This window comes from Gymnoscopelus braueri (genome assembly GCF_963280865.1).
Source record: "Gymnoscopelus braueri genome assembly, chromosome: 1".
Lineage (NCBI taxonomy): Eukaryota > Metazoa > Chordata > Actinopteri > Myctophiformes > Myctophidae > Gymnoscopelus > Gymnoscopelus braueri.
Genome location: NC_137603.1, coordinates 45,520,559 through 45,543,833, shown reverse-complemented (window position 1 = coordinate 45,543,833; position 23,275 = coordinate 45,520,559). Strand labels below are relative to the sequence as shown.

At 42.5% G+C, this 23,275-nt stretch overlaps 2 protein-coding genes across 6 annotated transcripts in view; both read left to right on the top strand.

Annotated features, from left to right (window-relative positions):
• prrg4 (proline rich Gla (G-carboxyglutamic acid) 4 (transmembrane)) overlaps window positions 1-3,164 on the top strand; it is a 4,736-nt gene extending 1,572 nt beyond the window's left edge. For all 4 annotated transcript variants that reach the window (XM_080436387.1, XM_080436385.1, XM_080436384.1 and 1 more), the window contains exons 2-7: window positions 83-199; window positions 299-462; window positions 586-613; window positions 1,013-1,154; window positions 1,287-1,469; window positions 1,619-3,164. In XM_080436387.1, the coding sequence (XP_080292513.1) occupies window positions 91-199; window positions 299-462; window positions 586-613; window positions 1,013-1,154; window positions 1,287-1,469; window positions 1,619-1,646 (654 nt within the window). In that variant the 5' untranslated portion in view covers window positions 83-90 and the 3' untranslated portion in view covers window positions 1,647-3,164. The remainder of the gene's footprint in view (window positions 1-82; window positions 200-298; window positions 463-585; window positions 614-1,012; window positions 1,155-1,286; window positions 1,470-1,618) is intronic.
• An 833-nt stretch (window positions 3,165-3,997) lies between these two features.
• On the top strand, window positions 3,998-20,178 carry qser1 (glutamine and serine rich 1). Of its 2 annotated transcripts, none has more exons than XM_080435405.1 (13): window positions 3,998-4,360; window positions 7,556-7,659; window positions 7,824-7,970; window positions 8,650-11,880; window positions 12,382-12,749; window positions 12,974-13,090; window positions 13,276-13,409; window positions 14,297-14,481; window positions 14,616-14,753; window positions 15,221-15,318; window positions 15,653-15,799; window positions 16,691-16,786; window positions 18,446-20,178. In XM_080435405.1, exons 3-13 carry the CDS (start codon window positions 7,874-7,876, stop codon window positions 18,584-18,586), a joined length of 4,752 nt encoding a protein of 1,583 aa, XP_080291531.1. In that variant the 5' UTR covers window positions 3,998-4,360; window positions 7,556-7,659; window positions 7,824-7,873; the 3' UTR covers window positions 18,587-20,178. The 2 variants fall into 2 exon arrangements, with proteins under 2 accessions (XP_080291531.1, XP_080291530.1); XM_080435404.1 differs by having other exon boundaries at window positions 3,998-4,722.
• Window positions 20,179-23,275: the final 3,097 nt, after the last annotated feature.

Here is a 23,275-nt window from a genome sequence, read left to right as displayed (position 1 = left end):
TGAAGTAAAACTTTTTAGTGCTTTTTCCCCACCACCGGCTCTGTGCTATCTAGTAATACAAATCAATGCTCCACTGCTCCAGGTGAATGCATGGCCGGCATGTTTTTCTATCTATTTCTGCTCTTTCAACTGCTGTCCTGTGGTGACCTCGCCTGCACCAAGAGGTCGCTGCTGAACGCAGGATCAGAGAACCAGGAAGGTGAGATGACCTCATCAGATGTCTAGTTTATTTATGTTGATTGTATTAGACTTATGTCAATCTCTGTTCATTTTAACCTAACTGAGTAAACCTTTTTAGTTTTTGTAGGAGAAGAGGAGGCAAATAAGTTCTTGAGACGCCACCTACTGTTCAATCGCTTTGACTTTGAGATCTTCACTCCTGGAAATTTGGAGAGGGAGTGTTATGAAGAAGTCTGCAACTATGAGGAAGCACGAGAGGTTTTTGAAAATGACAAGGATACAGTTAAGTGATGCTATCTATACTTACGGGGAAACATGAATTCAGAAGAGGCGCTTGGAATGATATTTTGCAGAAACCAAACCTTGACATCAGATTCCATAAACAGTTGATCTTTTATTTTGCAGGAAGCTTTTTGGAGGAAGTACACAGAGGGTAAGAGATCAAAGAATGAAAGGGAATGTTGGGTTAAATTAAGAAGCCCAAATACACACATCTTTATTTCTGAATGTTTATATATAGAATATGTTAAGTTGTGCTGTACATTGCAATGTGCTGTACATTGCAAGACAAATAGGGTGCTGGTGCAAACAAACCTGTTCCACTACTAACCTGTTCAACTAATTACATGGTAGATTACTGTCATGAGTCAAAACCTCTCGGACAACTATTTAGGTAGTGGTGGGCCAATTTTGGTTGTTTTCCAGAAAACTAAACTCTGCAATCATTCATTGAGTTTGACTATTTTGCACATCACTTCACTAACTATGCCTATGTTGTGTATACTGTATACTAGCCATATATTAACATTGTTTGATCTGTGTTGGTGCACAGACAAGGAAAAGCGTCCATCACGTTTGGATGTTACATCCCTTCTTGTGGGCTTGATCGCTGCTGGGATATCAGTTGTTATTATAGGCCTTCTGGTCTGGTACTTCTGTCACGGCACATGTAAGGATGACTTCTCCCGTGCCAGGTGAGTGAAAAGTTATTTATTATAACATTATTGCTAGCAGCAGTCATTAAATCTTGACTTGCGTATTACACCCAAGGTTATGCACCTGTGAGTTAATGCATCAGTATGTGTGCCTCTATTCAACTCGTTCAGTTCCATGAGGTCACGACCAAGGCGCAGTAATGCGTCTCTAATCATGCGGAGACTGGAGGAGGTGTCACTACAGCCTGTCGTCCCACCCCCAATAGAGGACATTGAAGCCCCGGGGCTGCCCTCCTATGAGCAGGCCATAGCCAAGCATGGACCACACGATGCCCCACCGCCACCTTATCCTGGGTATTTGTGCAGTTATTCATACATACATACATCAGCTGACTTATTAAATCCTTACTTGTGAAAGGACTGAGGACAACACCAACGCATACCCACAGAACCTAAAGAAATTATTTTAACATATTGTCTTATTGTTTTTGTTTTCCTGCAAGCTCACGACCTGGAACCATTCGGCGATAGCATGTTGGGGACAAGACATCTACATATTTGCCAACATCAAACAGACATTTCTACATCTTAAAATCACCTCTACTTCAGGGTCTACTTCAAATTGTATATAAATTCCAAGATGTACAGCTTTGGTATGTTAACGTCGGGAGCCTATGATTTTGCATGAACTCTTGTTAAATTTTCTAACTCTTTATTACAGCGGTGTGCATTCCTTAACTCCTTTTTAGTTACCTCTAGTAAGTAGTAACTATTCACAAAAGAATGGTAATGTTTGATATGCTTCATATTGTAGGCCCATGCCAGGTGCCCCTTTTTATAGTTGATTTTACTGTTGGTTGTTGTTTACTGTTGGTTGTTATATATTATGTATGTTAGTGAATGGAAAATGAAGAAACCAATGTGTCGTAAGTTAATGCTGCAACTGGGAATGACATATTGCTAACCTTAAAGGATACTACCAAAGCTTTATAATTTATTTTAATTAGATCTTTTTTTATATATATTTTGTTCCAAAGACATAATCCATCGTTGTCAAAACACAGATAAATAACTAAAATATTTAGTACGGGTTAAAAGACAAATATTGCATGACGGCAGACTAGTAACATGGCATATGTCCATGTATCTTCACACTATGGCAAGTTTCACTATAGTGACTTTTTTATTTGATATTTTTTAGTTCTTTATTTATCCAGGGTAGTAGCTGAGCACAAGCACTCCTTTTCAGCATAGCCCTGCACATAGACACACACACACACACAGTCTATATGAATTTGTTTTGTTTTTTAACACATCCATGTTTTGACATTGATGGAGTCATGTCTATGGAGCCAAATAATTAGAAAGGAGAAAAAAAAAGTGTTTAAGCAAGTCTCAGCTTGAGTAGAAATGTTCAAGCTAAAATTAGTACTGTTCTACCACGACTGTTTTTATTTGCATTTTCAACAAGAAACATTCACATCTACCATGTAAGATGAATATTGTGCTTTTAATTAAAGAGAGCTGCTCATGTGATTCTGAATGAAGACTTTATCTCAGTAAAATTAATGATGACAAAAGTGATTCTTACGACACGTCCATAAAAGGACGAGCGAAATGACATAATCTAAAGTCCAATACCTTCCATGTTTCAATGTTATAAGTTCAGCCAGTGATGGGATAATATAAGACCAAATATTTTTCTTTTCTTTTTTGTTACTATCCTTAAAGTATAGTTGGGATACAGTTTTCATTTCTGGACATTGGATAAAGCATTATGGACAGATCAACTGGACACTGATGTCTGATAATCATGACATAATGTAGAAATCAGGTTCATAAGAGGAAGAAGCCGGGCCCTGGAAAGCAGCTACTGTAAATCTTCCTGTTTCATCAGATATTATGTCTCTAACTTATGATGCCAAAGTTCACGATGACCTTATGGGTCAATGTACTGAAGGCTGTGTTTTTTTCCTGCTGCTCAGTGATTGTAAGCAAAACTACTTGAAAACAGTCAAATGTTTTAAATAAAGATTTGTTTTAAATGGACTGTTTTTGTTTTCATCCACATACTATAAAAATGTTGCTCACCTGTTCATACATGAGTTAGGTGTAGTCAGACTGCAGTTAACTCATAAGCATATCAAATTAAATATACTCTTAACAGATTTGGTAAATCTCCCCTCGTCCCTCAAAACACAAATGGTTGTATATAATTATGTGTGAATGAATGAATTTTTTTCCCCGTGTCTTGTCAAAAAAGACCCATCCCTTACGGGATTATTAGACACCAAAACATAAATAAACTATCAAATTCTCTTCATAGAAGACTGCACAAAGGAAAACGTTTGGTAAACACCCAAAACAAAACAAAAATAAATTATACATCATATGTATGCTCTGTGTGGGTAAAAAGCTAAATACAACATAATGAATCTGACAATTGAATACCTTCCCAGTCTTGTTGGTTGGGGTCCTCTTTCTCTAAAAGTATGTCCCTTAAAATGTGCAATGCAATAAAATCCACAATTTTCCTGTTCTCATATTGAAAACACTTAATGGAAATGGACTTATGGAAACGTATAGATGTCAATTAAGCATCTCTGCTGTCATTTTCACTATGTAAACATTTGAAGCCTAGGGTGGCCAATTCCCCCCCCCCCCCCCCACACACACACACACACACACTGTGCTATTGATACATTATTGTGTAATGTGTATAACAACCTCCATAGCCTGCTATGACTGTGATTTGATTTAATAATAATATTTTTAACTTTCAGGTAAAAACTAAATAAAAACTAATGACAATGAAAGCCATAATATATATTTAAAAAATAAGTAAACATTTAAAATGTGATTATGAATCATCCCCAACATGTTTAAAAAGGAGTGGGAAGAAGTAAAGACTTATTTACTCCCTACCCCCTTCTTATATAATATTCATAATCCATATAAACAATTACAAATATACATCATATAAATCCTATGATAAAGTGTAACTGTAAAACAACCATGCAGGTGGTATATAATGGGAGTCAAATAAAAACTTCCAAAGCCCAAGTGTTTGCGGTGCATCCTGGGAAATGACCCAACATGGGGGCACAGACATCATGAAACCATGCAGCGCTGCACAGCACAGTTAATGTGGACATCATCATCTCCTCCCGATGTGAACAATTATTAACACATTTCGTTCAGAGGAAGAAGAAGAGGAGGAGGAAGGTATCACACTTTCTCCAGCCGTGAGTGTGTAACAATAGCAAAGAGCACAGCGTCGGGGCACTGGCTTCTCTCTCGGTGTGTAGCAGCGCTTGGTAATGTGATTGTTTTGGTCGGCGACTGCTTGCTGGTTGTGTTGGTGCTGTAACCACCATGATGTGTGCTGCTGGCCGTGGCCGCTCCACTAAGCTCTGTCGTCGGGGAACAGGGGCAGCTTCTTTCGCCGGATGATGGACCGGAATTATCCGCCGTCGTCCAGCAGCTTCGCCGACGCGCTGGTTCCTCCGCCGCTGCCGCCGCCAGCTTCTTCTTCTTCTGCCTCCTCTCCGTCAGTGTCTCCCTGGGCCTCCTATGAGCGCAGCGCCGCAGCGAGCATCAAGCAAAGGTATAATAAACATGAGATGAAGACGAAGGGAAGGCGGCTCAGGGCGGGTCACCTTCCACAGGGAAAACACGGTGATGGTCTGGATGGAAGGCCTGCTTTTAAGTGTTGCCATGTCCGCTTATTATGAGCGGCTTTGGGGCTTGTTTTTTTTTCTCCTGTGAAGTAGCGTGTAAATATTGGTGTTTGCGTTTTTTTGTGTGCTTGTTTTCTAAAGTGTAGTTTCTTATTTGGGCTTGTTTCCTAAATGTTGTTTAAACCAGTGGTTTAAATATTAATATTTTCATGTCAAGGACCCACTAATTAATGTATATTTGTCCGCAGACGCCCCCATCTGAAAATATTTTGTGCCAGGGACCCCCATACAAGATTTGTGTTGTTAAAATGTTTAAAAAATATTCCAAATTTTTCGCATCTTCAAGGCTTCTTTGAAAATAGCAGATCTACAAGCTCGTTGTGAGCTAGTCGCCTAGTCGCCTCTTTTGGGCTTGTTTGGTTGCTTGTTTCTCTCTCAATTTCTTGCCAAATCTGGCAACAGTGGTCTTCTCCTTATGTCGTACGAGCCACTATCGCGTGCCCCGTAAACAAAAAAAAGCACATATACAAGCTCACAACACGTAGAGTTCGCGACGTGTTGCGAGCTTGTAGATCGGCTATTTATTCGGCACGTGACAGTAGTAGTGAGTGACTGAACTCCTGTCGCTCGACATAAAACAAAAAAACGACGATTCTTTCAGTGATAGAAAGTGTCGACGCGACTTTTCTCAGTTGAAAGCACGTCGTTTTTTGTTGGGACAAAACGTCATTTTGGTCGCACGACACTTGTGGAATAAACGCTGCTAGGTCCAATTCAAGCCTGAATGTCGCGTTGTTGTTACCTGGGCGACATTCCGCACATACATTTACACACACGTACAAACTGAGCTAGCTAGCGTTAGCTCTTATTTTATTTTTGTCCGTGTGTTTAGCGTGACATAATGCAATGTGTGTGTCGCGCATCGACCTAGCAACCACAGCCAGAGGTTGTGGTTACTAGGTCGGAGCTGCTGTGCTCCTGGTGTCACCATGTAGTAGCAGCGTCTCAGCATGAAGGAATCCCTGTGGATCAATGTTAACTAGCCTCCCTATCCACTCAATAATAAAGTTGGCCGTCATGCTAGGTAGCTAGCTACCTTAACTAGCACACCATAAAGTGACCTATTTTCTTGGCCTATTGGTGCCTGTTTAATAAAGACAAACCACCTTCAGCAAAGGAGGCTGTTTAATGTATTGATCGTATTAATCTCAGCGGCAATACTGCTAGGTAACCATGTCCATGACCATTTTGTAGTCAACGTGTCATTGTATTTGTCACACGAGATTGCTGTCACACGTTCTTCCTATTAATGTGTATACTACATGATGCAATGCAACACACACATTGGTGTCTTCAGACTAACAATGCTTTGGTCTTTGTGACCTGTGTTGTATTTACTTTGGCTGCCTGAAAACAATGGGGTTGACAAAGTGACCCTTATTATTGCTTTTTCAGGTAAAAAGATAAGAGATTTCGCTTATTACATCATTATTGCTTCTGTTATAACGAGCTATATTTTGCCAATTAGTATTCTGGGGCCAAAAATGACTAGGGCCTTGAACCTGTAATTGTTATATTCTTATATATATATCAGAACTTTGCTCAACTGATGTTGAAAAAAGTCATGGCTGTGAGACCAGAATAAGGAAATGTTTTTAGGCTATTCATTACTGATTGGCCTGTACAAAGCCGGGAAACCTTTCTTAAATACAGGTGAACTTGCTCAACTTGATCCCCTAGACAAAGAATGATATAGTACACATTGGGCTATAAGCCTGCCCCCTGCTTCTTAGATTTCATGCTTTAAAATTAAGGGAAAATTAGGGGGAAATGGAGTGAGTGTGTGTTGGGGATGGGGGCAGATGACTCCATCTCAGTTCAATGTTCTTCTTCAACAGCTGTTTGCCTCCTGGCGAGATCAGGCTGGCTGTGACTGATTGTGTCTTGACTACATCCCTCCTTTTTTCAAAGGAGAAAAGGGACAGATCATCACTTTTTCCAAATAAGACTTTGGCCTAATCTTCAGTGTTTGCTTTTTATTTGTTTCACCTTTTTCATGTTGTACATTTTTGTTGATTTGCCAAAACCCACACCATTGCAAAAGCATAACTGTACTTTGTCTTTTAGCATCCGATGACAAAAAAAAAGCGTTTCTCTCCTAGCCACCTTGGTGCCCTATTTAAATAGGATTAGTCTGATATAGTATAACGTGAGAACTGTGTGTTCGTCATGGTATTATCAAAGAAGACTATAGGCAGATCTGTGGGTCTGATCATGTAGAATGTAGAGCTAGCAGACCGTAAGGTTATACTTTAACAGCAAGTTATAGAAAAAATGTAATGGGGTGTGAGAGACGGACTGAATTATTGTGATCCACAATGTTTGCCATGTTTGTGCCATGTTTCTACTTTATATAAGAAGAATGGCACATAAGATGTTGCCCATTTAAAGTGGTTGAGTTTTTATTTATGTGATTTTAAATGTGACTGATGCTCCATAGAACTCTTAACATCTTTAAAACGGTGCATGGTGTTCAATAGATCTATGAGTGTCACTCAGCAGATATCAAGTAATCAATTTGTTTTTGTCGTTTTCAGAAAGGGAAAGAAAATAAGAGGGGGGGGGGGGCAAGGGTTAGGGAAAGAACATATCAAATCGATACTAGATAAAGTTGTGAGTTGAATTGCTTTCTTTAAGTTCATAGGGTTTTTTGTGATTTAGGTATTTGGAGAACAGAGCTTTATATGTGCTTTCTTGCAGTTCCAGTTATGGTGCAAGTCATCTTGACACAGAACTCCTCCAGCGGCAAAGCTACGTCTCAACCCATCAGATTCCTACCTACACCACGTCACATCATCCTGCAGGTCAGTTGGAAATGCTATGCACATTCATCTTTTCATTCTAGTCCAGGATTTGTCTGAGCTATTACAAACATATAGGACAAATATGTTTGGACTGACCTCAGCAATGGCAGTAACAAATCCTCCATCTGTGTCTTATTCTGTGATTATTTTCCTCTCCCGTGTAGGTCTGTCAGGAGCGTTTGACTCAGATGGTAATACTTCTGAGACTTCAATCATGAGCTTCCTGGCAGCCATGGAGTCTAGAAGCCTTCAGGCTGGTCCTGTTGGTGCCTCCCTGCTCCCTCCTTTCAGGACTCCATCATGGCCCACTGGTGAGAACAGATCTGCTAGGGCTACTAAATTACTTTTGTAGTGGACTGACTTGTTTCTATAACACTTAAAAAGGACTTGTCTTTTTATGTGACCAGCCTAGAGCATTTGTCCCCCTGAGAAAGAATGTGCAGCCTCCTGCCATGAATTTGCAAGAGTTAGTATTATGATTCATATATTTTCAATCGGTGTACATGTACTGTAGGCTTCATATTCCGTTTACCGTAACACAAATAAATTGTTGTCTGTTCATTTAAATTACTAGGGCAACAGCCTACTCGGAACTAATGCAAGTTGGGAATGCCCCGTTTGTTTATGAAATACCTGTTGTACTTGTTGTATGGACAGTGCCCGAGTTATGCCCCGGACAGATACACAGACAGACACACACTTTTCATGAATTTATAGATAGATATTCATAGAATCTAGGACATGGACACAGATACCTATTGTTTTTTTGTGCAGGTACTTTGTCCATGATAATAGTTGAAGTGTTTATCAATATATTCATGGCAGAAATTGGGATAAAAGGATACATAACATAAAAAACAGAAATGATAGAAATGAACATGAAATATGAATATTTGGTGGTTTGTTTCATTCCATACGCATTCAGCACTACACCTTGCCTAATGTTTTCTACCCCCTTTACTTATATTCTCATGGTTTCTCTTAATGCAGGTGCCAACTCTTCGACCACAGAGCTGTATTTGACTGGTGCTCTGCCATCTACTGCCACTTTTCCCTCTCCTGCCACTCTGTCCTCTTATCAGCACACTGGTGCCTTCCCTTCCCGGAGCTATGCCACCGCCCCCTCCTTAGCCCTCCAGGACCCTGTCTTCAGCACGTCCACCAATGGCCTCTTCTCTCACCACGATCCCCTCCTCCACCTCAAATCCGGCCAGACTGTCCTCCCCACTGGCCTGGCCTTCAACCACCTCTCTGCCCCCTCGCTGGGCTCCGCACTGCCCATCCAATCCTCCACGTACCGCTCTGCCCAGGAGTCAGCCCCCCACCTCCTCCAGCCTCAGTTCAGTCTGCTGGCCTCTACTCTGCCTATCCCTCACGGAGCCCCCCAGCCTTATGGTGCCCCAGTCTTCTCAGGCTCCATCGAGAGAGCACTTCAGCGGGAATGTAGTGTGATCAAACACCATCAGAGGCCTTCCAGTACCCACGCGGCCTCAGAGCAGCTACCCAGCTCCCAGCACTCCTTACAGGGGTACTTGGGCTCGGGTAGTGAAGCGGAGGGGTCCTACCAGCAGGACCCCTCCCGTCAGACCCCTGTGTCGTGCAGCCCTGCCACGGGGGCGGACAGTTCTCAGGGGGTCAATGGTGCCTCGCAACCGAAAACGGAGTCAACAACTCAGAGTTATTCATCCACTTTGGGGACCAAGGCTAAAGACTGCTCTTCCAAGTTAGCCCCACACCCCTCAGAGGGTGGGGAATGTCATCGGCACTCACAGAGTTTGACAGGAGGCTCTCCTGAAAGCTATTCCTCCCCTGGACAAAAGCAGAACTCTGTGATTGCAAACCAGCAGTCAGTCCAGCTGCCCAGTCTGCTGTCTAACAGTCTCTCTCAAACATATATCACCTCCCACACCCAGCCCCAGCCCTCCCACTCCTCCACAGATAAACTGCCTTCCCTTTACAAGACTCTGCCTTCTTTCTCTGGCAACGGGGCATCTGTTAGTCAGACCTTGGTCTACTCTTCCAGTCCTGTGTTACAACAGGACCCAGAGGCCCAGTATGGAACCCAAGTCCAGGTGTTATGTCAGGGGAACCTCTCAGAGAGCTACCCTGCTTCTCATTCTCAGGTCGCCCCTAACGTGAGTTACCCATCTCAGTCACAGGGGCAAGCTTCGACTTCTCAATCTCTGAGCTATGCCACAGGACAATCCCTCAACTCTTCTTACTCATCCACGTGTGCCCAGAGTCTATCTACATCAAATTCTACACAGGGCTACACTCTGATGCAATCTTCACTGGGAGGTAAAACAGATAATGCTCTTACCCAGCAGCACACACAGTCCCAGAAATACCTGTTGTCTGCACCCTCACCCAGCTACTCTTCAGCTCCTCATGCACAAGCCTTACTGAACAATGTTAGAGCCTCGGTGCAGGACCTAAAGCCGTCCTATGGCAAACAAAAACTTGAAGAGCTTCCTATTCAGGACTTGCAGGCGCTCCAGCAAGTCTCCATGGAGACCTCAGCTGAGAGCAATATGGCTGCTCACAATAACGTGGTCTACGTTGTCTCCAAAATGGATGACCGCTACAAAACGCAGAGTGTAATCCGGAGCAATTCGCGCTCTGAGGACCAGTTTATGGGACTAGGCCAGACAAACGCGGCCCAGCTAAAGAATGCAAGGATGGACTCTGTGGGCCAGCAGCACATCCAACTAAGCAGTGCCAGCTGTGAGGGAACGGCTAACCCCAAAACTACTAACGCCAGTATTATATCTTCCCATTCGCCCCTTAATTCAGAGCTGCTCAAACATCACTCTCTGCTGCTCAAATCCTCTGAGCCACACCAACAAAACCACCAGAGTCATAACCAGGCTCCAGCACCTCTGACCCAGTTCATCAGGGTTCCTAACAGTCAGGTTCTGCATGAGCGCAACGAGATGATTCTGCTACAGCACCCCCTTGTCCACTCTGGTCAAAACTCATCAAAGGTAGCGCAGGTCCAGTACCTGATGAGTGCCAGTGTTGATGAGACCCGGAGCCAGCAGAGCGTGGTAGCTTCAGCTCAGAGCTCGGGCACAGCGGACTCAAAACACCTAGCATCAAAGGACCACTATGGCCAGTCTGCCAATCAGCAGTCACATGATGCCAAGAACCACTTTACTCTCAACTCCATCTGCTTCCCTGACTCCATGCTGCTGGCAGATGATAGGAACATTCTCTCCAATGTTGACGACATCCTGGCTGCCACAGTGGCTGCATGCGGTGTCACACCACAGGACTTTGTCAAGGCTGCATCCGCTGGCGAAGGGGAAATGGCAGACTCCAAGGGTCACTTCCAAACTGTTGACATGAGACACATGTCTCCTAGTTTCTCCTCAGCACAACAGCCAATCATCACCAACAACAACTCCCACACCATGACAATGACACTAAATGGAGGTCAGATAACTACAGACTGTCACGGACAACGTGTCCACCACAACACTAGCTCAGACCTCAACCCAAATGGAGACGGAGGAAGCGCTGAGAATGACTACCATCTAACCAGCCAGGCGTATGACCCCTCAGGACTCCAGAACATTGCCAAGGGGAATGCAAAGTCTGTCAAAGGGGAGGATGGTCTCATAGAGTCCTCAGGCCATGAGGGCTTTCCAAAAAAGAAGGCTCGTAGCAAGTGCTTATCCAAGCCATCTGGGCCGGAGGAGGAGAGTGCACAGGGCAGACCAGCCAAGCGCAGCGGGCAGGCCAAGCGGCAGAACTCTCGGGGTAGTGACACCGGCTCTCCCTCCTCCTCAAATACCGTGTATGATGGCTATCAGCAGCAGGAGAGGATCAGACAGAAGATCCGGGAAGTGGAAGAGAAGCAGCCAGAGGTGAAGACAGGCTTCATGGGCTCATTTTTGGACTTCCTCAAATCTGGCCCCAAGCAACACTACTCTCCTAGTCCTACACGCACTATCAGTCGCCCCAGAAAGCCCTCCGTCTCATCTAAACAGTCCCCTTGCCCCTTGCCTGCTCTGCCCCCCAAACTGAGTCCACAGAGTAGCCATGGGGAAAGCGGTCAGCAGAAACGACTGGACGAGGAACTGCAGAAGAACCTGGAGACTCTGCCATCATTTAGCTCCGACGAGGAGGAGAATACTGGGAAGAACCAGGCCCTGCGCAACAGCATCACCTCAGCCCTCTCTGCCCTGGATGAGTCTTCAGATAGGAGAGCCAGGACAGGTAATAATACCTCTCATAAATTACATGCAAAGTCAATAGACACAATATATACATTTAAAAAATATATATATATATTTTGTTAAATAGTGGAATGTTAAAAGAAACAAGTGAAAGGTCACTAGCTACCGTTAACTCACTAGCTGCCGTTATTTATATTTGAAGTGCAAGGTTGGAACAATAACACGGCTGGGATTGATTTTTAGCTCATGGCAGGTCATTAAAAAGAAAAGGATATTCATACATGCCTGATGAAGACCTTGTTTGGTAGATACGTGGCTCAGTTTAATAGTATTAAAATAAGTATTGGGAGCTCTAATCCAGTATGTGTAGTTCCATTTATTTATTTTTCACATTATTATCCTGCACCTGGCCTTAACAGGTTGGCATGCACACAGCTACCTTGCTGTACTTTACAGGTAATAGGCATACATAATAAGAAGAATTTGACTGACTGGGTGAATTTTACTTTGTTTTACTGAACTTTCTTTTTACCTATTGCAGACAACAGAATCACCACTTCTGTGATGAAGTCAGAGCAGACCCTATGTATCATGCCCCAGTCTATTGCTGAAACCCAGCTGCAGCCAGCGGCCACTCCCAAGGACACCATGACGAAAGCCTCTGCAGGAATGACGAATGCCTCTGCAGGAATGACGAAAGCCTCTGCAGGAATGACTGCGTCACCTGTCCTGTCGTCACCAGTACAGGAGAGATCAAAGGAGGCCCCACCAGGCCAGTTGGCTGTCCAGTTGTCCAGTGTGGCCATTGAGGGATTGACTGATGAAGAGCTGTCCGACAGCGGGGGCGAGGGAATGTACCGCGAGAGGGATGAGTTTGTCGTCAGAAATGAGGATATCGAGAGCCTTAAGGTATGGCTAGGGAAGGACAACATAGAACATGCCTATAGGAGGTGATGCATGTTGCCTTTTTAAAGGCTTACATCTGGAACTAACATCAGCTTGCAATCGGATAGCTAAAGTTTAAATGCAACGTGTCTTGAATCCACATCCAGCAACCATGTGAAAGGAAAGAAACATTACTACTTAATGGTGTGTTCACAAGCGCATGCACATGTGTTTGTGTGTGTGTGTAGGTGACAATGAGAGCAGGACAGGAGCCTCCAGCCATTTGGAAGGTCCAGAAGGCTCTGTTGCAGAAGTTTGTCCCAGAGCTGAGGGATGGGAAGAGGGTGTTCTCGGCCACTAACAGCGTAAGTACACACGCATACACCATAATAAACATACATGCCCATACGCATTTCCCTATGTCAAATATGAGCATGTTTTAGTAAGCATGGGATGTAAACATAGAGGTAATGTTATTCTTAATTTATTTCTGTTGCTTCTACTATCTTATTTGTTTTACTTATATTTGCTTATATTTTTGTCTGCACAGTATCTTGGCTATTTCGGAGATGCCAAGACCATGTACCAAAGGGTGTATGTGAAGTTTCTAGACACTGTCAACAAGAGGGAGTATGTACGAGTCTGCAGCCGCAAGCCACGCTGCAAGCCCATGAACTCTCTTAGGTAAGTTGTAACCCCTAGCCTGATACTAAGATTTCCATTTCCTTTCACTTTATTATTCAGTCTTAGTGTTCCATTGCAGCTGTTTTCGAGAAGGCCGTTGCCGAAGAGGGAATTAATTGGGAAAAAAATAATTTTCTATGTTTCTCGCATAATTTTGTCTATATGTTGCAGTGTTTTGAGGCTGTAACCTACCTTCAACAATGAAGCCTATATATTCAGGAAAGGCTCATTACCTAGTACACACTTTTCCGATGCGATGACATAATTTGGAGTGCCAATTAAACTCTTTGTGTGTGTGTTCCTACTGCCAGCCGCTGTTCAGGATCAAATTGGTGGTCTTTTTAATGTGGCTCGGGTATTATAGCAAAGCATCAAACTGGGCCAATGAAATTGGCTAAACATTGAAACCATCTGGATAATCCTTTTCTCCCTTGATCAGCAGGTGAAACTCTCCTTGCTGAGAGAGTTTGCTCTCTCCTTTTTATTTTTGTGTTCATCAAGTGAGAGGACTACAAGATCAACGGTTTTGTTTTGTTCTGCGAAATTTTTGGAACTAATAGAATGATATGCATTGGACTCAGTGTGCAAGGTGTCTGTGCCTAATGAATTTTAGGATTTAAACAAACGTAGACGAAAAATACTGACTTAAGTGTGCAAGCTCCTTAAGCCTGAATTTCCATTTAGTTTCTCTTCATTATTCCTGAGAGTCTTTTCAAAACTGCTTCAATAGAAACTTCAATAGCAACATAAACTCTATGCTAACATTACCGCTGCAAAGGAATGTCCTGACCGATGGAGTGAAATGTTAAATCCTTCTTGTCTTCTCAGATTCTTTTTGGAGGGGCGCAAGGTTTGAATTGCTATTGTGTTGTTATTATGTTACGCAGGGGTTCTCAGGTGAAGACCTTGCTGGGCCTAACGGCATCCCCTTCCCTGGTCACCCTGAACCAGAAGCCCCGGCCAAAACACCCCAAGTCCAAGGCAGAACCACCACCCAAGAAGAGGAGGAAGTGGAAGGAGGACCTCTCAACCACTCCTTCAGGCTCCTCCGCTGAGGAGGGCGGTGAAGATGGTGAAGAAACCTTTTGACTACTCTCTCTCTCACCCCCCAACCCCACAGAGGACTATCTATGATCTAAATCTCCTCTTTTTTTTTTCTGCTTCTCGATCTCCTCTGCTTCTCTCATCACATCATTCTCTCCCAAGAGTTCAGTCCTCCAGTGCCGTTGGGCTCGCGGTTCCTGAACACACGGACCATGAAGGAGGCGTTCAGGAGCTTTGTGGAGCTGCTCATCAGCGTCGCCCTGGACGAGGACGTGTTGACGGCGTTGGAAAAGGAGAATGGTCAGCAAATTTACATTCGAGTTCACTGTTGAGGCAGATGTTCCTATTAACACATTCCCTGCCAGAGGGTTTTTTTAATTTTACTTCCCCCAGTGCCAGTGTTTAAATTTTGAATTTTTAGGAGCCGAGATACAGGATTTTAAAGTAATAAGTTAACCAAGGAGTGAATGGAGCTAGAAATCTTTGGATCGTGATATCTCTGGTTCTGTGTGGATAAATTGAAAAAAAAAAAGACCAAAAAAAAAAAAAAAAAAAAACTTTTTTTTTTTTTTTTTGAAAAACGGTTATACTCGTGGATGGATTTTTTTGGCAGTAAACGGGTGTATTTTTCATCAACGGTTATACTCGTGATTGGCAGGCAAAGTGTTAAGAGTGACATGACACCAGCAGTAGAGGGAAATTGAACAAAGGATCACAGAGGACAAGGGCCAGTCTAAAATGGATTGCTTCCCCATGTCTCATTTCAGATGAGCTGATGCTGCCTCATATGAAGAGGGTGGATGGGATGATCACTGACAACAGGAAACGCCTCCTTCCCAAACTGCATATGGGACAGCTCCTAAAGGTCTATTACCCTTATCAGTGTTTTTTGCTGATGATTTGTAAATCATGTTGGGAGTTGGGACAAGAATAAAAGTAGTTCATGTGATGACTTAATGACACGATCTGTGGCTTTTGTGTTACCGTAGATACACTTTTATTGTATTTTGTCCTCCTTCTGTGCTGATATAAAAACAACTCGCATCTCTTTGCATTTAAGAGAATACTTAGAAGTTATTTCTATTGTACGCAATAAGGTCAAAGACGAGCACAAACTGTTTTTTGATAATAAATTACAAGTTCAAGGATGGCATCACAAGATCGTGTCTCTGAAAAATTCGTCTCATCCATGTCTTTAGACGGCTCTAGACAGCTTCCCCGAGATCTCTGTGGTAACAGAACTGACCAAGGATGGAGAAACCCCAGCTTTCAAAGTGCGTCTCAGTGGGAAGGCCTACAACAAGAAGACCATGAAGCCCTACAAGCTGGCCAACAAAGTGCCGCTGGTAAGACCTAAAACAAGCTACAAATGGAGATATGAAAATGATGTGCTATTCAGAAACATAGAAGTCATTTTGGACTAGTCCTGTGTTGACGAAACTGCCACAGCAAAGACGTTTCAAAATGTCACAATGGTTGGATACTTTACTAAACATTCACTCATTTACTGTTGGTTTACTTTGAAGAGCTTTCTCCACCTACAACACAGATCTGACCGCAAAGGTTTTGAAAATTGTGCAGGGGGTCCTTGGGCCCAAAAAGGTTGGGCATCCCTGATCTACCAAATAGATATCACAGGGAATGAAAAAGCAAGACCCCCTTAAGGGAATCGTATACTATAGAACTGCAAAAACTTCACAGAGAAAAGCACAAAGCAGCACTGCATAGCAGAAATATAGTAGAGCAGCAGCAAACAGAATGAGCAGGCAAGCAGGGAGGTTTAAATGGTCTGCCCCAATCAGATGAAGCGTGCATGTGAAAGATCAGCTGATGTTGAGTTGGCTCTGCTTTTGAGTTGTCTGCCTGAACTAGTAGCTTAACTTCATTTAATGACATGCATTGTTTTTCTTCATGCCACTTTTTGCGTGGACCTTCGTTAGACAGCAAGTTGGCTAGTTTGGTCCAAAATGGCAGTAGCACCATCTCGCTGCAGTTGCCAAATAAGCACTTGAGTTTCCTTTCTTGATATAAAGGCTTGTTAGGTGACGAGCTCCAAATTTGTTCACTTTCAATATCTGTCCAGTAGAGGGCATAATACAACAATTCAGATTCTCTCACGCATAGTTTCCTTTTACAAGCAACATTTTCTTTCTTATGTGATCTTTCATAGACTAATATGATTTAAGTTTTTCCAAATATCTTGGCAATGTATGTGTTGTGTTCCTTTCTGTTTCAAGGAATACACAGTGGACCAGCAGAAAACCCAGTGGTTCTCCCTGTACCACTCGTTGCAACATTACAAGTACCACACATACCTCATGTGTAAGGACGAGGTGAGCCATCGGTCTACACACATTTCAGGGACATGTGTTGTTGTGCGTGTGTGTGAATGAATAATTGCTCATAGCAAGCTGTGCATTGGGCACATGCGTTTTTCTTAATATTATCCCACTCTGTATTCATTTTACCTCTGTAAAAGTGTTCAGATGGACCCATAACAGTCTATTTGGTTTCATGTGTACACTCTTAAGCAGGGCTACTCAACTTAAGATGGCTAAGGGGCCACTCAGCAAAATACCAAAAGTCCAAGGGGCCGCCATAAAAGGGGGGGGGCTTACATAAGAAGGGACCTTGGTGTGTGTGTGTGTGTGTGCTTGCGTGCGGCAGGGGCAACAGGATATGAAAAGAAGAACCCTACCCGAGACGTTTTCACACCTCTTATCACCAACAAAACAAACTCAGCATTTTGAAAGTAAAGTGCAGAGAAACAGGAAGAACTGCAGCGCAGAGAGAAAGGTATGCGCCACACAGGCCCTGAGCTACATACTACATCCAAGGAAGTGTGATTATTATGCAGTAAGTGCAGTAACCTGGGGGAAAGGTATGTGTGACACAGACCCTGAGCTAACATACATCGAAGGAAGTGTGATTATTATGCAGTAAGTGCAGTAACCTGGAGGAAAAGGTATGCGTGATACAAGCCCTGAGCTAACATACATTGAAGGAAGTGTTAATTGTACACTAAGTGCAGTAACCTGGTGGAAAAGGTATGTGTGTGTCACTGACACACCACATTCACATCACAGGAAGTGTGATTATGTAGTAAGTGCCATAACCTGAAGGAAAAGGTGTTCACGGCACAGGCCCTGAGCTAACACACACATATCGAAGGAAGTGTCATTGTAACCTATAGTATGTGAGTGTGACACAGGCCCTGAGCCACCACATTCACATCACAGCAAGTGTGATTATGCAGTAAGTGCCATAACTTGAAGTAACTTGAACTGCATGGAGGGTACCCATAAGGCGATTAACAGGAATAAATAGGGAATTAATGGGAAATAATGGGCATACAATGGAAATACATGGAGGCTATTTGCTCATATATTCTTTTCACTGTACCAGTTTATTTTGTGTGTATGTCCAGTGGCATCAGTTCAGCAAAAGCTAAGGTATGGCAAGGTTAGGGTTGCCAACTCCCAGAGATTGAAATAAGGGACACCTATCCTGGGCGGGAAAATGTGGGGGTCAAACCCCCCCAAAAACCCCAAATGCATAGAAAACTATGCATTATACCTGTAACAATTGACGCACCTGTATGTATGTCTGTCTGTTTGTTTTTGAAAAATGTTTTAGCAACCCATACATTTGAACGGAAATGTATATTTTTAAAATGTATATTTTTATTTAAAAAAAAAAAATTTTTTTTTTTTTTTTTTTTTTTTGGGGGGTTTGACCATCGGGCCGCCAAGACGCGGCGTGCGGGCCGCATGCGGCCCGCGGGCCGCGTGTTGAGTAGCGCTGCTCTTAAGAGTTAATTTAACGATTAAGGATTTTGATGTGTCCTTATATAATGCACAATACGTACAATACTGACAAAACACAGAAAAACGATAAGACCAAATCATTATTATCTTGTGGTTATTCACAGCATAAGCCTGTTCTACGTACGTCTCTCTCCCTTAACAATTGCTTTTGGTGTTGCCTTCCAGATAGCATCTCTGCGGGTGCATACAGGGGAGCTGGGACAGGAGGAGACAGTACAGATGTGCCTGCAGAACGGAGCCTGGGTAGAGGGTCTCTTCGACCGCTTTGGAGAACTTCTCAGTCAAGTGCAGCAGGCCTGCCGATAGCTCAGCCAACATAGGGGGAGATGGATACAGAAAGGAAAGCCCTGCCAACTTAAGACTGAAAATGAGTGGGTGGTCTGGTCCTGGCACAAACACATGATGATGGATAGAGAGTGGGGCTCTGCTTCCTCATATTGAGAGGTTCTATCTAGGGGACCTGTCTGTTGACATGCCTAAGAGATTTTGGGGCAGAAGATCTGTAGCCTATACTGTGGTGGATGGAGTCCATGGATCACCACATCCCTTACAATTAGATGGCACTAACTGGATCAATCAACGCAATGGACTTTGCTGGTGGCCAGCATTTTGGAGGACCTTGTAACCCTTCATCTTGTCCTCATGTTTGTTTTTTGTAGTTACACACCACCTGCTAGTGGACCTTTTCATAGATCTATATTATATGTTTAGTTTTTATTTTATTTTTAAGAATCAGTCTGTTTGGTAAAACATAATGACAGATGATAATGCGCATGCACTAGATAGCCAGAGCAATTAGGATAAGGAGAGTAGAGGACACGCAAATCAGAATGCAGAATCCTTTTTACCTACAGTACGCCTTTTATCAGCCATTCTATAAGTAGGCCTGAATACAGAGTTGATTTTACTGTAAAAATATATGAGTATAGATGTATACTGTACGTAAAACATCCATTTTTGTAATGGCGCGCCAAACATATATATATATATATACATACATATATATATATAATGTATATTTTGTACAAAAAAATAAAATAAAAGAGTAAGGGGGAGTTTGTTGTAGCAATTCTTTTTAAGGAAGAATTTGATAAACAATAAGATACATGCGCTTCAATAACTCCTTGGCTTACAACATTACTTTTTATGCTGATAGAGTTGGTGCAATTCAAATACTGGTTTCTATGATATTTTTTTGGTAATGAAATGTTATTACCTTGTACCTAAGGGTAAAAGAAAACGTTGTCTTTGTACTCTATCTTTACAGACATAACCTACATTTTATCACAAATAGATGTATTTTTCACAGAAGGAAATATTGTTATATTGGTTGCTTGGTCATTACATTTTGTAATACGCTTTTTTGTTTTTTTCCCCGCAGAGATATTTCCTGAATGGACCCTTTATATATCAATTACCTTTTTTCTTTTCTTTTTTCTTTTTTTTGGGGGGAAAGATACAGTTTGTAAAGTTTATGGAAAGCACTGCCTCTGATAAGTGTGGTCTCGTTTCTGGCATAATTACTTAACATACTAATGATGATGTTAGCTATGTATTTATGCTAAGATGTATGCTTTTGGTTTGATGCTTTCTAGACATCTGGGACAACACACATTGAAAAGCCTGTAGTGGTACCAAACAGTGTAATGATGGCAGACTTTTCACCCAAGAGCTTTATGATGTTAATCCATGTGGGTTTCATAAGGTCTAAATCTTACAAACTGCATCTTTACTACAGGAACAGTCCACAAAGTTACATTTGAATAGTTCTTACTCTTCAAGTGTTCACACTGCAATTATTTTCTGATGTGAAAATAAATTTCCTACTTAATTAACACGGACACTGTGATTGTTAAACAAGTAGAATGAATGTACATCAAATAAAAACTACTACATTACTTTTTGGATTTAATTACCACTTTTACATATATGCATTTCATTTACAGTTCATATTTGATCTAAGTTGATTATTTTTCAGACATTTAACCATGCCATGCACAAATAATTTGTAAGATGAACACATTTGATAGTTGTGCTATAGGCTATTAAATGCTACCCTAATACCTGATTATTTCAAAGTAGTAGGAATGAATGATTTACATCATTTTGGCATGGAAGGAATCAGTCTTAACAATCATCTTTGACAAAGTGTCTAAAAGCTCCTAGCTAAGCCCAAGTGGATCAAAGTGCCTCAAAACGACCCCCATTGGCATCATTGGAGCAGGTGGGGGGGGCTAGAGGGAGTGGCGTTGGAGAGAAGGCCATGTGGTCAACAATATTTGTAGGGTTCACCCTGCTTATGAGATAATGGGTGTGCAAAGCTGATATTTTGACTTGAGGGTAGCGCTATAGGAAATGTCTTGGGGTTACTCAAATGGTTAGGATCATCCTCTACAGAGCATTAATGTGCTTGAATTTTAAGATTTTATGTGCAGGTAGCCATTTTTGCCAAGTGGTGGTAGAGACTATTCTAGCACCACTCTTGGCCACTCTTGGCCCAATTTTTCATCATGGGGGCCGAACGTTTGACACCCCTGTGCTAGAGGAAAGCCATGGCGTCACCAAAATCAGCAGGGTTCATCTTTCAAGGAGCATCAATGTGCTCAATGAGTTGAATGGCAAACACCACCTGAGTCTAAAAGCCCTATTGGTCCCCTTGAGGCTGTACTGCTCCCTACACCCAACCATACCAATGGTTTGAACCAACTGACCCAACCATACCAAAGAGTTTTGAACCGACTGAAACTGCATCCCCAGTGCCTCTCACTAACGGTGCTAAAAACTGCACATATTGTGTATTGATTAAATTATTAACATATAATGTAAACGGACCGACTGACCTACTTTACTCCCACCTCACCCACTGCAGGGCTAAAAGGTTAATTTAGTGGTGTCCTTGTTGCTTTGTCAGTCAATCAATGCACATGCTAATGTGCACGTTACTCATGGCATTACAGGTTTAAGTATCATGACCTGTAATAGTAAACCCTCTCTAATCTCTCTTGTCTCTTTCCACTGTATTGCCACATAAAGCGCGCAGTACATTCCTTTGAAAATAACAAGTTTGTTTCCTGCCCTGCTGTCAGCTATTAGCCAAACTACTTTCGGAACATGCATGCCTAATCAGTAATCACTGCCTTTATCAGCAGATGAATGAATAGCCAGTAAATTATGCTACAGGTGTAGAGGAGCTATTCTCATACGTGTCTCACTGAAAGTAAAGCAGATCATGAAGTGTATATTTGTGTCTTCGTATACAGAAACTGTACTGTACTGTACAGAAACTGAAAATGTTTTTGCCATGAGCACTGTAATATCTGATTCATTATTTCCATCTGCTAGTAGACTATTGTGTCTGACAACAAAAACACTGGACAGCAACACAGAGGGGACAGTTAGTGTATAACCTCCCCTTCTGCGCGCGGCCGTGCATGTGTGTGTGTGTATGTTCTCGTGCGTGCGTGTGTGTTGAGTTAGTGTGAACTTATGTCCCTGTGAGGGAGGACACACTCCAAGGCGGGACACTCTGACTGATGCTCGCCCACCATGCTCTCATGACCAAACTATTCACTCAGAACGGGCGCCCGGACTTTGTGTCCTCGGTAAGAGCCTGTGGCCTGTTGAATAAAATATGATTGTCCAGCTTGGCCGTCACAATGTGGAATTATTTGTACCCCCAAAACACAATAGACTCCCTGTGCTCCGACAACAGCTCAGTGAAGAAGGGCACTGTCCTCTGTCTGCCGGAGCCTGAGAGCAGCGGGGGTGGGAGAGTAGCCTACCGACCAGACGAGCTGTTGGGATTCCAATACGGGCAACACTGGGTAGAGATGGTTGTTTAAGATCTGCTCTCCGGGCCGAAACGCATATGAATTTTAATGTGTTGCATAGTTTTGCATGTGGGAGATGGACTGAGAGGCCCTTTGAGGCAGTGTGTGAAAGAGTGAACAGACTGTGGCCCAATGGAGGGCTGTTTACTAAGCCTGAGCTGGTAGAGCAACAAATATGACAGGACATGATGCTGTCAAAACATCAGTACAACCTATTACCTAATATAGCTGTTTTTACATGTAGTTGCTGAGGGGAGGAGAGTTCCGGACAGGCTGTTAACCAGTGTATCTGTATTGTTAGTGTTACTGATATTTGACAAATAACCTTTGGTTCTCCGATACTGTTGAAAGAAGAATCAAGAACCAAGATGGGTTTATGTGTGAAATATTAGGTGGGACTGGTTGGGAGTTCAGTTGCCTCGATAAAGTAGTTGCTGGAGATGCTTCTCATTCACTTGCCCAGTCAGTTTCAGGATGCAAACCAAGAACAGTCAGTTTGGGCCTCCTTGGGCTTTTAGTATAGTAGTAGTATTGTCATTTAACAGTACAGTACAATATAATGTACAATAGGTATAAACAATACAGACAGTATATACAATCTATGTATTTGGTAATGACTGAAAAGGCAGAGGCAGAAGTAACATTCTTGTCACTTTTTATCAAATTAAGCTTCCCTCCAGAAAACAACATAGAAAAACATAAACTTATTCACACTTGCAGTTGTAACCCTCAGAAATATCTTTATAAACCATTCTTTTAACCACTTAAACTTCTAGACTAGAGTAAAACAGACCTGAGTTGGCTCTGTACTTGGACAGCTTTTTTCCCTCCACATGCCAAATCTCTTTGCGAAAAATAACCTCTCTAAGCTCTGCTATTTTTTGGCTACCTAGCGTTCCCCCCAGAATATGGATTCTGGGGTTCAAGTGGTTAAGAAACAAAAATGAGTTACCCTATACATTGTCTGTCACTCTCTCTCTCTCTCTCTCTCTCTCTCTCTCTCTCTCTCTCTCTCTCTCTCTCTCTCTCTCTCTCTCTTTTTTTTTTTAAAGAAGAGTCAAAAAAGAAAACAACATCAGCTCGACTGTAAAAACAGCACAATAATGATACATATAACAAATGACAAGTAAAGTCAGCCTCTCAGGGAATATTCTTATTCTATTCT